Below are 15833 nucleotides of genomic sequence, written 5' to 3'. Positions count from 1 at the left end.
CATCCTGTTGAGCTGAACTCCCCTGATTGTCCATAATAACATTACTGTACTGTAACATAACAGTCTCTGCCTTTGTGCTTATATTGTATTTGCAGTGCAGTCATGTTTCTTGGTCCGTAGGGTGGGTTAGATAAGGATATCTCAGTCTCTAGACTGGTGTACGTTATGTGGCTGGTCTCTCTGTTGATGAGACTTTTTGTATTAATTTGAATTTCTTCTGAGTTGAGGTTGTTTGAAATGGACAATCTCTCCTTACCTATTTATTTATTAAAGCACAAAATGCTGGGCAAACAGAGTGGAGATTTGCAGTACTGTATAGTACAATAAACATCTGTAGTTGGCTGGCTGCATCAGAATGAAATATTGTTTGTTTAAGGAGATGAAGTACACTGCTCTTCACTCAGGAAATCCTTTCATTCCAAAAGGCGGGGGGGGGGGGGGGGGGGGAAGAAAAGGAAAGAGCAAATCCGCCTCTTCCCCCAAGAGAAGGTGATCGTTTTGTAGGAAACCCCTTGAAAGATGAGGGGCTGGGTTCTGATGTCACGGCTTGTTGGCCAATGAAGTCCACCGAGCGGCAGACGCACTGCATTCCTCTAGTCAGGGTGCGAGTGCCCTAGTTTTCGCTTTTAATGGATCGAGCAGGATTACAGACCACTTCCAAAGGAACACATCCAGCGGTTTCGGTAATTAAAAATGCCTTAATCCCGTCCTACATATCTAGGTTACTGGGGCTGCATGGCGGTAGCAGCAGTACTATCTCAGATGCTCGCTAATGCTAATGCCCGCGGTCATGGTTGCACCTGCTGCGAGACTTACCTGGACAAACAGTCTTTTGTGTCTGGGCAATTAAGGACATGGAATGTTCTAGAACTGTGCAGACTCCTGCTGCAGATTGAATTGCAGTGGTGTCTTTGTGTGTGTGTGCGTGTGTATGTGCACTGGGGGTGGGGTTGCTAAATAATATTCTACAAATGGACAGATAGATAGATAGACAGAGCTCTGTTGTCATTGTTCAAGACAACAAAATTACAGAACCCTCTTAGTGCACAGCACATATAGCAAGATAACAAGAAGTTAAAAAAAAACAATTAAAAAAAAGGACAGATAAACATTGTCAATTAAAACATTAATAAATAAATAAATATAAAAAATAAGAAAAGGAGAGCTTGGAGCCGCTGCGACAATACGCGCCGCCATCTGGAGATGGAGTCTCCCCGGAACACCTATAACCATCGCCCTTCTAGTGCTTGTATTTGATAGTATATTTATTCATCATCTATGGACAGAAAAAAACAAAGAAAAAAACATTATAAAAGTTATGAAAAATGTATAAATAAGTGGAAGGTTCGGTTCAGAAGGAATTTTGTCGCACTGAATTCAGGGTCTCAGGTTTTGTTTCCGAAAAAAGAAAATTCACCACTTAAATGCATGAACAGTAAAGGGGAAAAGTGATTGCTGCATAGTGTGGCTGCTATGGGGTCTGATTGAGTTGCCTGGTGGAAGACCTTTGTCTTGGATGGAGGAACGGGGATGCTTGTCCCTCCCCTGACCCCGCCCCCTGACCCCTCCCATGACTCCTCCCCCTTCTCTCAGAATTCAGTAATTACCCTGTCATTACAGCATCAAAAAAGGCCTGCACGCTGAAATTGCTGTCAGGAGGGATTTGCATATCAATGACACAGTGACAATGACAAAAGAAAAAAAAAGAAAAGAGGATTGGTGTGGAGTGTGCTGTGTTATTGAATGAGCTGGTGCATTGTGGGACTGTGACTGCGTTCTCTTCTCCAGGCTCGGCTGTCCAGCAGACTAGAGATAATGGCACATAATTGCTCAGATATGCCGAAGTCCTTCCAGTGATAACTAGGCCTTTTCCTTGTCGTAACAGAGCTACTCTTAAATGCGGGTGGATTGGGTTTGAATTGTTCTGCTGTCTCGTTCTGTCAAGCCTAAAAGCTTTCTTTTCTTTTTTCTCTCTTTTTTAAAATTTTTTTAGACAATTTCACTTGTACTGGCTTTCAGTCTCAAAGTCATTAAATTTGAACTTTGATTGCCAATGTGTGGAACAGCTTCCCAAGCCATGTAATAGAAGTCTATTTTACGGTTATGTGAAAACAACATGGCTCCAATACGTGCAACACTGTGCAACACTGTCAAACGTGCTGGGTAAATTGTGCTTCTGCAGTGGTCATGCTCAGTGGCTGTGTGCACATGCCATTACACAGAAGTGGTTTTTACAGGAGGCTCTGCCTCGATTCACTAAACAACCAATCACTGCTTGTGCGACACCTGCAGTTACAAATCCAGAGAGGTGTGTGCGGTATCTTGTGCAGCCTCCAATGTGACAGTCACAAAGCACATGTTTTTCCTTCTGTTCCAGCTGACATCATATCCACGGTTGAGTTCAACCACACGGGGGAGCTGTTGGCCACGGGGGACAAGGGGGGACGAGTGGTGGTCTTCCAGAGAGAGCAAGAGGTGAGAGAATCAGCAGGTCCATGGCTTCAGTACCGCCACCTACAGGCCAGTACTGTAGTAAGACACAGCGTGCTGTGCTAAGAGAACCGGCTCTCTTTCATTTATGACAGCTAAGCTCTATGCATGACCCACACACACCCAGTTAAAGACCAGTGACAAAACACATACAAAGAGGCACAGGGACATTGTGGCTTCGCGGTATCACCCGGGTATTACCAGGTAACAGGGAACAGGCTCTTTGAATTCTCATTCAGAGGGGGAAGAACAGCGTGAAGGCGCTTTATCACGGTGGGTGGACCGTTCGGATCGCCTGTGCCCCCCCCGCACTCTGTCTTTCCTGTGCTTTGAATGCAATCCTGGTGAGACATGAGGAGAATCGTCACCTCCATGAGTGCCCTGGCCTCCCTGTTTTGTCCTTTTTTTACCCTATTGGCCGAGATAAGATTCCAGAGGTCTGACCTTGGTTGCTGTATACCTGTTATAAGCCGTATTTAGCTCTGCAAGTGACGGACATGTTTTTTCTCAGTTAATAATGAATTCTAAGGCTTATTTGTGATGTCATAATTGACCGCAACTGCTTCAGCCTTGTTATTACCCCTTTGAAGAGTAGGTTTTTTTTTCCTTTCCTCGGCATTCTAAGTCAGTATTCTAGAACTTCATTGACTACCAGTTGTGATTCTTACATCAGCATTAGAATGTTCAGTGAAGAAAATTCTAATCACATATTTGTGATTGTACATCAAAAGTGTTCAAGACCATGTCCATTCTTCAAGGCAATACTTGATGAAACGCATGCACATGTAAGGTGATTTAAAAAATTTGATGAGCGAGTGCCTTACTGATGATCTTCTAAACTCCGTGCCCAGAGTAAGAATCAGCCACAGAGGAGAGGGGAGTACAACGTTTACAGCACCTTTCAAAGCCATGAGCCGGAGTTCGACTACCTGAAGAGCCTTGAAATCGAGGAGAAGATCAACAAGATCCGCTGGCTGCCGCAGCAGAACGCCGCCTACTTCCTACTCTCCACCAATGGTATGACTTAGTGCTGGGTTGTCCAACCCTGTTTTCTGCTCTCCACCAATGGTACATCTTATCGCTGGGCTGTCCAACCCTGTTCCTGGAGATATACCTTATTGTACTTTCACTCCAACCCTAACAATACACACTTCATTCAACAGCTAGGGATCTCGTCAAGCTGCTAATTAGTAGAATCAGGTGCGCCAAATTACAGTTGAAATGAAAACCGACAGAACAGTAGATCTCCAGGACCAGGGTTGGGCAACCCTACCTCAGTGCATGTGCCATCACACCAGATCTGGTCTATGGATCTTTGCACTTTTTGATCAAGGCCACACCAGGATTAGTTACATGCTCTGCAATAGAACCCTCTTGTATTCGTTTCCGCAATCCTGCTGTCCCATGACAACACAAAGCTCTACCCACATCAGTTCCAAAGTGGGTGGAGCTTTGTGTAGTCATTGACATGCTAGTTTTTTTACCAATCACAGTGGCTTTTCTATTTTGTGATAGCCCCGCCGTGAAAATTGTGGCAGCCAAGCAGTCTGCCATCTGCTTGAACACCTTTGACAAAAATTTCACACCAATTGTTATTTAAACCACGTGTTTCAGCACATTTTGGATTTATGAAGTACTACATACACTAAATCAGATTAATAAAAAAACATTGCTGCCTGTAAATTAAATATGTTATTTTCCAGTCTGGTAATGGCCAAATATTTGTCACTGGGATAAAAATTAACAATATATTTAATGTGGAAATATAATTCATGCATAAATGCTTCTTTGAAAATTAATGAACCTTTAATGGCTGCATTGTCAACTGAAGCATTGGCATTGATGCTTTATAATAAAGATTTGTTGTCTGGGGGAGGCAGTTCGTAAACAGTGAAACAGCATGAAAAGGCCATTTTAATAAAGCCTGGCCTTGTTGTTGTGACCGAGGCCCTCCTTAGCGCGTAGCCCTGACCCCCGGCTCGCTCTGCTCTCTACAGATAAGACGGTGAAGCTTTGGAAGATCAGTGAACGGGACAAGAGGCCAGAGGGGTACAACCTGAAGGACGATGAGGGGCGATTCCGTGACCCCACCACCATCACAGCGCTGCGGGTGAGCGACAGGTCGCCAACCCCCCGTAAATCAGCGACAAGGGGGCGAGGGGAAATGTAAAAAGCGTAGAATGAAGCGTGACATTGATGTGGAAATGGGGAGGTGTGTATGTGTGTGTGTGTTGGTGGGTGGGTGGGGGGGGTACCAGACACAGCTGACATGGAGGGAGCAGATGTGGGTGGCCTTTTTATACCTGTTGGAAAATCCAGTTTAGCAGGTTAAGGTGATGGCTTGCTTAAGGGAGTGTCTGAATTTCTTTCTCGAATCTTAAGTTTCAAATAAAACTCCAATATCGATGCGTGCAAGTTTAACCAGCGTGTAGATCTGCAAAGGTAGCATTATGAATGAAAGCCGGTGTGTGCGTGTGTGTGTGTGTGTGTGTGCGTGGGGGTGTGGGGGGGGTGTGGTCAGGGGTCAGGACCCATGCTGTGGAAGATGGGCTACTTCGCGGGGGCCCATCTGTCCAAAACCACGGCCAGTGTGGGGGGTCACATCACTCCCCCGACCACCCCCCTACCGTTGACAGGTCCTCACCGAGGTGACTGTCCCGGTGACCCCTCCCCTCGTTCGGCTGAAACCGCTCATTTCCTGCCGTTAATCACGCCATTGCTCCTCTCCGCTCGACGACGGCTCGCCTCTCATCATCACTGACGCGAGCGTGACCTTGAGCTCATCTGTCAGCGAGCGTGAGGACCCCCATCCCCCTCCTCCCCCCCGAGTCTCAGTGGAGATTTGATCAGTGTGCAAAGGCCTGTTCGTCTCCTAAATCACCTCTGAATTACGTTTCTTGATTCGGGGGCCGTACCCCCGTTTCCAATTGGCCGGTGAATCCTTCAAATCCGGAGTGCTATCATGTTTATTTACCCGTGGTGACACAAGGTTGCGTTTGTTTTTTTTAAAAAAAAAAACCTATTATCGGTTTATACAGCTGCATATTTACCTTCAAATTTTATGTTAAGCGCCTTGCTCAAGGGTACAAGAGCAGGCTCAACCCGTGATTTAAACCGCCTATACAAGCTGTGTTTACAAGCCCACCCAGTTCCCTAACCATCGTGCCGCAACATTAACTGCCACAGAACCACATATGTGTGGCATCAGTACGTTTTATAATAATAAAGAGCTGTTAAAGCAGGGACGTTTCAGCTGCTTCCGGTGAAACACAGATGTTTCTCACGAGAGGAGGGAATATTATAGTAACACACACAGTTAGCTTTTGTCTGACAAACATCAGTGGACCCTGAGCCAATAGGAGTTCTCATCATAATATATTAAAAACACAGAGCATGGTCTTCATGGAATGGTGTTCATTTTATTTCCCTTACAATGCAGGTCACAGCATAGTAGAATTTAAAAAATGGTTCTTGAGATCAAGGCCTCGTGTCCCCTATAGAGGACAGAAATGAATTTCCTGGATCTTGGGAAGATAATGCACAGTGCACAGTCTACATATTGATTAAAGTTGTGGGATGGGGAGAGGTGAAAAAGCTGAGTCAATTTAGTACATTCTGCATTAAACTGGAGCTTTGTAATGTCACTGGTTATTGGACTGAAGGGAAAGAAGCTCTTATTGGTGCAGTGAATGCCACTTTTGCGCTGTGGATATACTGGACTAGACCTCATCAACAGACAGGCGATCAAAGTGACAAACACAGATTCTTATGGTGGAGTCCTTCACCTGTCTGCCACCTCACGCAATAAACTGTTACGCCCGTCGTGATGTACAAGGCACTGCATGGCTACCGTCACTCTGAGCTGTAGTTAAATTTGGAGAAGGTGTCGCCCCTGTCTGCTGTCCCACCGCCATAGTGTTTGACAGTTGAGCTTGCACACTCAGCTCTCTGATTTGGGCGGGCCAGTGTCTGCAGTGGGACGGGGGACAGTGACGGATTGGTTTGCGTCTCAGCGGGGTTTACACCGCACCTGGCTGGGGTTTGCCTAAAGCAGCCAGTCGGCTGGCTCCTCCCCCTTGTGGTGTGCGATCTCGTTAGCCCGGTGAAGGGGAACCTGGCGTTTCTGTTAAACCCATGTACGGTGATTACGTCTGCCATGTTAGGCGGCCCCACACTGACAGATGGTTCATGTTCTCAGGCAGACAGCTAACCAATGACTGTCAGCCAGGTGGGGAAGCGTGAGTGATGCAACCCTGCGGAGGGGGGACGACCGTCTCCATTGCTCTCTCTCTCTCTCTCGCTCTCTCTCCACATAGAACACATGCACACAAACACACACACACATGTACACACACGCACATGTACACACACACACCACACACACACGCACACAGGTACACACACACACACACACACACGCGCACACAAACACACACATGCACGCACGTACACACACACACCACACGCACACACGCACATGTACACACACGCACACAGGTACACACACACACCACACACACACACGCACACAAACACACACATGTACACACACGCACACAGGTACACACACACACCACACACACACGCACACACACACGCACACAGGTACACACACACACCACACACACGCACACAAACACACACACACACACGCACGTACACACACACACCACACACACACACGCACACACACACGCACACAAACACACACACACACATGTACACACACGCACACAGGTACACACGCAGACCACACACACACGCACACAGGTACACACACACACCACACACACACGCACACAAACACACACACACGCGCGCACGTACACACACACACCACACACACACACGCACACACACACGCACACAAACACACACACACATGTACACACACGCACACAGGTACACACACACACCACACACACACACACACAGGTACACACACACACCACACACACACACACGCACGCACGTACACACACACACCACACACACACGCACACACACACACACATTTACACACACGCACATACACACACACGCGCGCGCACACACACACGCACACCCACACACACACACACATGCTCATGCACACACACACCTCTCTTCCTGGGTTTATTTAAGCAGGCAGGGTTTGCTTTCTTGTGTCATATCCGTCTCACAGAAAGTGTTCTCTCCTCTTTTCCACCCCTGCCGTGTGTCTGGTTGCCGCTCGTACGATGGCAGGGAGACCGTTAAAAACCCGCCACCCCGCCATCCTGGCTTCCCAACATTAAAGATCCCGTTCGGAGTGTGAAATCCACACGCTTAGCGAAATTTAGCAAGGCGAGTGCTCCCTTATGGAGCCCCGCGTGGCTACATCTGCTAGCGTAGCCTGCTCTCTGCGGGGGCCCATTTAACAGCCCCGTTCCCTTATTACATCTCTCACACGGTTGAGTTACTACGACTCACTTAGTCACACTGGCAGACAGAAGCAGAAAGGAGGCAGATAAGGAAGCACATTGTGGATGGAAGGGTACAGTACATGCAACGGGGGGGGGGGGGGGGGGGGCGGTGGTTAAACAGGGCCCTGCACAGACCTTTTTGTAGGGGGGTTATTTGTTACATAAAAAGGGCACCCGTGGTAAGTAAAAACTAAAGGGCACTTTTCATCTCTCTTTTTTCTCTTTTCTTCTCTTCAGCATATGTTGGTGCCTGTCTGTGTGTGTGCCAGTTGTAAAAGCAACTTGCAAAAACTGTAGCTCTGTCTCCAAATAGGTTCCATTCTCTTATTGTCGCCCGGTGTCTCTGAGCCGCTGTTTCTCAAAGCCTTATAGTGCCGCGCCATTCAGAGAAAAGCCTTTACCCTGCGTTGCATGAGTTAGGGACTGACGCCATGTGAGAACTCTACAACCTAGTATACACCATTGATGAAACCTCACTCTCCCACTTCAAGAGCCTAACAGCAGCCTTAAGAAAAACATATTTGTGCCAACGTTATAAACGGTTAGCATGCGGTAAGTATGTCTTTTAGGCCATCTGTCATTTTTCACGTGGTGAAAACCTCAGAGTGTTTCTACAGAGCGCGCCAGGTGGAGCAGATGTTCGGAGCTTTTTGTCCTAATCCTGAGCCTGTCGTTTTAACACCTTTTTTACTGAAGTACAAGAGAACGCGAGGCGTGATTCCCTGTTCGTTCATTTAGTTCCCCTGTTCACAGCACAGCATCACAGCACTGAAATCCTACTTAACACCCAAGTGATCCGTGTGATACGAAAGAACAGGCATTGTGTGGGGCCGGATATTAAGGAACTGAGGATATATTAGTGGGAGGGCCAGGCTTTGTGTTTTGCCGGTTTTTTTACTGGTAATTTCACCGTCAGCAGTGGCTGCATGTGCAATTATGTCACTCAGTCTTATGTCTTTTTCATGCAAAAAGGAAGGGGGAAAATGTAAGAAAATAAGTCAATAACTACGGTGGCTCTGAAGTGCAAAACACAAAAACAAAAAGAAAACGCAAAAACAAAAACCTTCGGCCCTGAGGTGCAGATGCAACATACAAAACAGAAACGTGCAGCCCTGAGGTGCAGATGCAACATACAAAAACAAAAACTAGTAGCCCCGAAGTGCACTGCACTTCGGGGCTACTAGTTTTTGTTTTGTATGTTGCATCTGCACCTCGGGGCTGCTTGTTGTTGTATGTTTCTGTTTTGCACTTCGGGGCTACTAGTTTTTGTTTTGTATGTTGCATCTGCACCTCGGGGCTGCTTGTTGTTGTATGTTTCTGTTTTGCACTTCGGGGCTACTAGTTTTTGTTATTGTATGTTGCTTCTGCACCTCGGGGATGCTAGTTTTTGTATGTTTATGTTTTGCACCTCAGGGCTGCTCCTTTTTGTTTTTGCATTTTCTTTTTGTATTTGTGTTTTGCACTTCAGGGCTGCACGTTTTTGTTTTTGTGTGTTGCATCTGCCCCTCAGGACCACTCCTTTTTGTTTTTGTATGTTGCATCTGCACCTCAGGGCCGAAAGTTTTTGTTTTTGCGTTTTCTTTTTGTTTTTGTGTTTTGCACTTCAGAGCCACCGTAAATAACACTGAAAAGCAGCACCACGAGAACGGAGCATGGCCTTGAAATACAATATTTTGTATGTTCATTTTTCTGGAATGTTTTATGTGTATTATTCTAACAATTCTAACAATGGTGTTGGTTTTACACTGTAGGTACTTGTATGTAGTTTTATGATGTTAATTAATATCACAAGGCCTTAGTCAGGTCAGCAGGACTGTCCCACCGCTAGTAGAGGAGTGGTTGTGTGTCAGCGGCCCGTAGGGCGTGACTGAGGCTGGGGAAGGGCTGAAGTGCTGCAGTCGGCTGTTGGGCTGTTGTTGTGTTTCGCCTCTGGTGCAGCATGTGCAGAAACTGCAGGCCTGCGGATTTTTGGCACCATTGTAGGAATTCGATTCTCGCTGAAAATGAGGGGCTGCACATTTGTGGTTTCACTGCTGAGATGAATTTCAGCACTGGCCTCGGATGTGCAATGAAGGGCTAACAGGGAGCTGCTGGGCTGTGCTGAAATATGATGCCTAAACTCTCTGAACACATCCCTCTCTTTCCCTCTCTCTCTCTCTCTCTCTCCCTCTCTCTCTCTCTCTCTCTCTCTCTCTCTCTCATGGAATTTGTTATTGTTTTGAAATGGTTAACATACAAATAAAGGGGCTTTTAAAAATCTCTCTCTCTCTCCCCCATCTCTCTCTCGCCCTTTCCCCCCTCTCTCTCCCCCTCTCCCCCACTCTCTCCCCCATTCCCCCTCTCCCCCTCTCTCTCCCTCTCCCCCTCTCTCTCCCTCCCTCCCTCTCTCCCAGGTTCCGGTTCTGCGGCCGATGGACCTCATGGTGGAGGCAGTCCCCAGGCGGGTCTTCTGTAATGCCCACACCTACCACATCAACTCCATCTCGGTCAACAGTGACTACGAGACGTACATGTCCACCGACGACCTGAGGATCAACCTCTGGAACCTGGAGATCACAAACCGCAGCTTCAGTATCCTTCAGTCAACCTTTTCAGCCAATCACAGTGTTCATTTTTATTATGCTGACCTTATAATAACCTTAAATAATAATAATAATAATAATAATAAATTAAAGTCGTACCTATAAGAACTACTTTGAAAAAAAGTGTAGAAAAAAGCAAATACTTGTTGACAGCACTCGTTCAGTGCAAAATAATTATTTTCAAGTCTGTTCGTGTTGAGACTGATTTTTGGGATATTTTTATGTTTTTTTTGTATCAAGGAAGCAAATTTAAGATAAAAGTAATTATTTTAAATTATTTTAAAGCAATATAATAAAATACCGTTGGACCACAAATGACCACAGTGCCCCCTGAGGGGTTGGTAAAATGCACTGCTGTGGGGTAAAATGTCTGGCTTTAAGATTTAACGGTTCCTGCTGAGCGAAGCGTGTCTGTGTGAACGACATGACTGTCTGCGCACCGCACAGACACCTCTCCCTCTCTGTGCCCCATGCCTCTCCTCTCCAGAAAGGGCTGGTTATTAGGGAACACTTAAGCACACACAGGTCCCCATCGATCGCTATCGATTTCCACTTTTGACGGCTGCTGCAGGTCATTGGATGTGCGGTTTATGGATCACCGGATGGATTGTTGGACTCTGAAGTGCCGTGAGCGCATATGAAACATTCGCTTGTCTTATTACGTGTATTAGGCGGGGGCTGAAGACTGGTGGCCTTTGATTACTCCCTTACTAACCTTCTGTGACATTTTACTGAGGTCACATGACAATAATTTCCTGCCGATGTACCTCAAACACAAACGAGCTCCCTAGCTAACTGTGGACACAATGCGCACGGTCCCTGTGCGGGTAAATGAAGAGGGGAAATGATGGTCTGGTTGTCATCATGTCCTCAAAATCCAGTTTTTTTTTCCTGAGCTCTGACCCCCCCGTCCCTCAGACATCGTAGACATCAAACCCGCCAACATGGAGGAGCTGACGGAGGTGATCACAGCAGCTGAGTTCCACCCAAACCACTGCAACACCTTCGTCTACAGCAGCAGCAAGGGCTCCATCCGGCTATGCGACATGAGGGCGTCCGCGCTCTGTGACAACCACTCCAAGTGTGAGCACCTCACTGTGCCTCCTGGGATTCAAACCCGCATCACCCTCCCTGTTCACCCAAACGTACATCACTCTCTCTGTTCACCCAAACCAGCCTCACCCTTTCCTCTAACCCTAACCCACTCCACAAATCTCCACCCATTCTCAAACATGCGTCATGGTGTCCAGTTCATCCTCTCATACACTACAACCCACTCCACACTGTGAGTTCATCCTGTCATCCCATCAGACCTGCGTCACACCATCCATTTACCCTCTCATCCTGTGTCTCAAACATCCTCTTGAGTCCAACTCATTTTCATTTTAACGGAGGATTGCTTTGGTTCTGCCTCTCAACAATACGAGAATAACAGCAGACTGTGATGCAGTTTGTTATAGTGCATTCCACTATCTTTCTCATTGTCTGTCAGCTGGTAAATGAGAAAAGCACTGAGGGCTTCAGTAATGCGATGTAAATGTTCCGCAGTTTAAGTGGAAAAAAACGCGTGCTGTGAAATGCTCCCCAGACGGAGCTGTATATCGAGCGAACAATAAATCTAAATAAATAATAATAACGGAGGAGAATAATAAAAATCCACTACAATGGAGGGCTTATCGTGCAGGAGCAACTGCCATAAAATGAAAATAACCCCCCAAATTTGAGCCAATTGTGCATAATTAAATAAATAAGTAAGTAAATAAATACATAAATAAATAAGTGAAGGCAGGATTTTCATTTAGTGCGAATGCATAGCCCCGGGTGTTTCCTTGCTGGGCAGAAACAGAGACGCGTATGAAATAGGGGCCGGCTCTTTATTGCTCTCGCATAAAGCGGTGGCATATTTACGCCCTCTTTTAATTGGAAGGCAGCGCAGTAGAAACGGACCGCCGCGTGCTGGATCCCCCCGCGTGTGCACGCGCCGATAAGGACACATTAATATTACAATATTGCTGCGCCATCAAGGCGCTTATCGGCGGGTTTCCCTTTCATGGTAAATATCACCAGACGGAATATATTGACTGAAGAATGGGGGGAGATCCGTGTAATGAGGTCACATGTTCCGGCTTCATAAATATTCTTTTGTTTGTCCGTCGTAGTGTTTGCTGGACTTCGCCAGGCAAACGGACTTCTGGGTATGAAAGCTGCATTAACATATTGGTTGAATTCTAAACATTTTGGTGCTCCCCCCAAGGGGCGCTGGACGGACTCGCTATGCGATTAAAGCACGGCTGACTGGTGAAGGCTTTTGAGCAATGGTTTTAATAACCGCGCCTTATGTCTGGAGCAGTGTGATGTGGCGCATTATGCAGAAAGCATATTTTATTACAATTAGTCAGATTATAGCGTTCTTGCATGCAGCTGGCAGCTGTGTCTGCTTGCCTGACAGTGTTTCTGTGGGAAGCGTATGGGTCATTGGGTTGCCATGTTTCCCCGAAACCCAGCAGGCGTGGAGGAATTTCCGTCTACGTTCCTTCCAACCGGCATCGCCGGAAACGCATAAATTCAGTTTGGAATGACACTGTGGGCGGAATTATAATAAGGTCTGGGGATTTTAAGGTTTTGTTATGTCGGATATAAGTAAGGGGCTAATGGCTAGCAAAAAAAGCTGATTGACAGAAGGATTTGCTCGTTCGTGAGAACCCTAGCCCTAACCCTAATATTAGCCCTTAACTGGATATTAAAAATAAATGTGTTACTTTCCACCTCAGCCACAGTTTGGCTAAGCTAATATCTCATAGCCAAACTGTACATTATTAGCAAAACTAACATGCACACTGACTTAATGTTAAGAATGTTAACAGTGTTAAGGTTGACAAATTGTGGTCTCAAGTGGTTAAAGTGCATAATCGATAAGTGGTGGACGAGAGCTATGGTGGGAACGCCCTCCCACAATGCATCACTCTAGTTCTGTAGACTGAGTTTGTCCTCTCCCTCAGTCTTCGAGGAGCCCGAGGACCCGAGCAACCGCTCCTTCTTCTCCGAGATCATCTCGTCCGTCTCGGACGTCAAGTTCAGCCACAGTGGCCGCTACCTGATGACGCGGGACTACCTCACGGTCAAGGTGTGGGACCTCAACATGGAGAGCAAGCCCCTCGAGACGTACCTGGTAATGCCCCTCATCTTCCTCCTTCTCCTCTTCCTCCTCCTCCATCAATCGCCACTGCCTAGCTATCCTTCTGTTAAGGTCACATCCATATTGTCTAGTTTTTCCTAGTAGCTAAGGGATTTCCATCCATCTGCACAGATTCACGGTAGCATCAAGTGCTTCCCAGGAAATTACATCGTAGCTACTTCCATCCATCTCCCATTCTCCATCCCACAGTGCTCATATGCACCACGTCTGCTTGTGTTCTGTCCTCCAGGTTCACGACTACCTGAGGAGCAAGCTGTGTTCACTCTATGAGAACGACTGCATCTTCGACAAGTTTGAATGTGTCTGGAACGGATCCGACAGGTCAGAAAGGGGGCCTGGGTTTGTGGCGCCAAAAATGCTTCCATTGAAAATGAATCATTATTTTTATGATTAATAATATTATTAGAAGTAGTAGTAGCAGCAGTAGTAGTGGTGGAATAGTACTACTAGTAGTAGAAGTAGTAGCAATAGCAGTAGTAGTTGTAGCAGCAGTAGTAGTATTAGAAAAGCATTATTAGTAATATAATTAGTAGTTCTCGCAGTAGTAGTAGCAGCAGTAGTAGTCGTAGAATAGTACTAGTAGTACCAGTGGTAGCAGCAGCAGTAGTAGTAGCAGAAGTAGCAGCTGTAGTAGTAGAAGTAGCGGCATTAACAGTAGTAGTATTCCTACCAGCTGAGATATTCTTATCAGATATACACCATCATGATCATATTCTTGTTAGTAAAGAAGATTTTGTAATGTCTGATTTGATCTGACTGAACTGACCGTCTCCCGTTGCGTTCGCCGCGGTCCCCCTCCGGCAGCGTCATCATGACCGGCTCCTACAACAACTTCTTCCGCATGTTCGACCGCAACACCAAGCGTGACGTGACGCTGGAGGCCTCGCGGGAGAACAGCAAGCCGCGCGCGGTGCTCAAGCCGCGCAAGGTGTGCGTGGGCGGAAAGCGCCGGAAGGACGAGATCAGCGTGGACAGCCTGGACTTCAGCAAGAAGATCCTGCACACCGCCTGGCACCCCTCGGAGAACATCATCGCCGTGGCGGCCACCAATAACCTCTACATATTCCAGGACAAGGTCAACTAGGTCAACAGCGCCCGCAACGCCCCGCAAACAACACCAAGACACCGAGGCGCTCACCGAGTTAGGAAGACTTTTCTCCCCCGACCCCCACATCGGCTCCCTCCCCCCCACACCCCCCCAGCAATATTTAGGATATCCTCCCCTGATGTCAGGACTGTGGATCTGTCTGTGGGACGGGCGGGGCCAGTGCTGGGAGAAGAGAGTATTATTTTTTTACTTTCACGAAGAGGTGGGGCGGTCATTTGGAATGAGGGGGAGGGGGGGGTGGGCGCATAGAGACCCCAGTTCTGTCAAAAGGACGTCATGTGATGGAATGGTCAGGCTGGTGTGGAACCCAAGTGTCCTGCATAACCCCCCTCCCCAAACACCCCAACCCTATCCCATCCCTTTAACTTTCTGTGGCATATTATTTATTTTAGCTATTCATTTTAATATAGGAAAGTTCACCATTCATTTGTTTCTGCACTTGATGAATGTTGGGAGTATGTTATAGGAGAGGATTAATTATTTTTCAAAACATGTAGCAGTTCCTTTTTTTGTTCCTTTTTGATTTGAATTTATTTTTAAAGAAATGGAAAATATAATAAAATGAAATAACCAAAACCACAAAATGCTGTATTTCTTTTAGAATATTTTATTCTAGTTTCTTCTGCTTAAGAAACACAAGTCACCCAGCACATCCTTCACTGCTTTGTCATCTCATGTGTCTTGAATGCAAGGAATATGGCACTCGAGGCCATGCTGTATGGCGAATACATTCACGGCTGCAGGAGGATGCCAGCACTGTGCTTCATGCCGTGGCTAACAGCTCCCCTGTAGCCATGACCGCATTCACGATACAGCACGGCCTCTGTGTGCCGTATTGCTTACATTTAAAATATTTAGAATCTGCAGAATGTTTACAAATTCCAGAATCTGTAGAATGCCAGTTTTGGAAGAGAAAGAAATAAATGAATTGACTTGTACATTAGGAGGACGTGTAATACCTGGAATATAATACAGTATTTTGCAGTGTTTGTACTGGTGGTCCAGCTGTGTTT

The 15833-nt window shown here is 46.6% G+C and overlaps 1 protein-coding gene across 3 annotated transcripts in view; it reads left to right on the top strand.

The window, feature by feature from the left end:
• Window positions 1–15404, top strand: part of LOC135263686 (serine/threonine-protein phosphatase 2A 55 kDa regulatory subunit B beta isoform-like) — a 74898-nt gene extending 59494 nt beyond the window's left edge. For all 3 annotated transcript variants that reach the window (XM_064351998.1, XM_064351999.1, XM_064352000.1), the window contains exons 2-9: window positions 2378–2475; window positions 3342–3507; window positions 4488–4600; window positions 10328–10505; window positions 11435–11599; window positions 13516–13685; window positions 13942–14033; window positions 14517–15404. In XM_064351998.1, coding sequence (XP_064208068.1) covers window positions 2378–2475; window positions 3342–3507; window positions 4488–4600; window positions 10328–10505; window positions 11435–11599; window positions 13516–13685; window positions 13942–14033; window positions 14517–14796 — 1262 coding nt within the window. In that variant the 3' untranslated portion in view covers window positions 14797–15404. The remainder of the gene's footprint in view (window positions 1–2377; window positions 2476–3341; window positions 3508–4487; window positions 4601–10327; window positions 10506–11434; window positions 11600–13515; window positions 13686–13941; window positions 14034–14516) is intronic.
• Window positions 15405–15833: the final 429 nt, after the last annotated feature.

The sequence above is a fragment of the Anguilla rostrata genome, chromosome 9 (genome assembly GCF_018555375.3).
Source record: "Anguilla rostrata isolate EN2019 chromosome 9, ASM1855537v3, whole genome shotgun sequence".
Classification (NCBI taxonomy): domain Eukaryota; kingdom Metazoa; phylum Chordata; class Actinopteri; order Anguilliformes; family Anguillidae; genus Anguilla; species Anguilla rostrata.
Note: the sequence above shows the minus strand (reverse complement) of the source record. Positions and strands in the feature narration are given on the sequence as shown.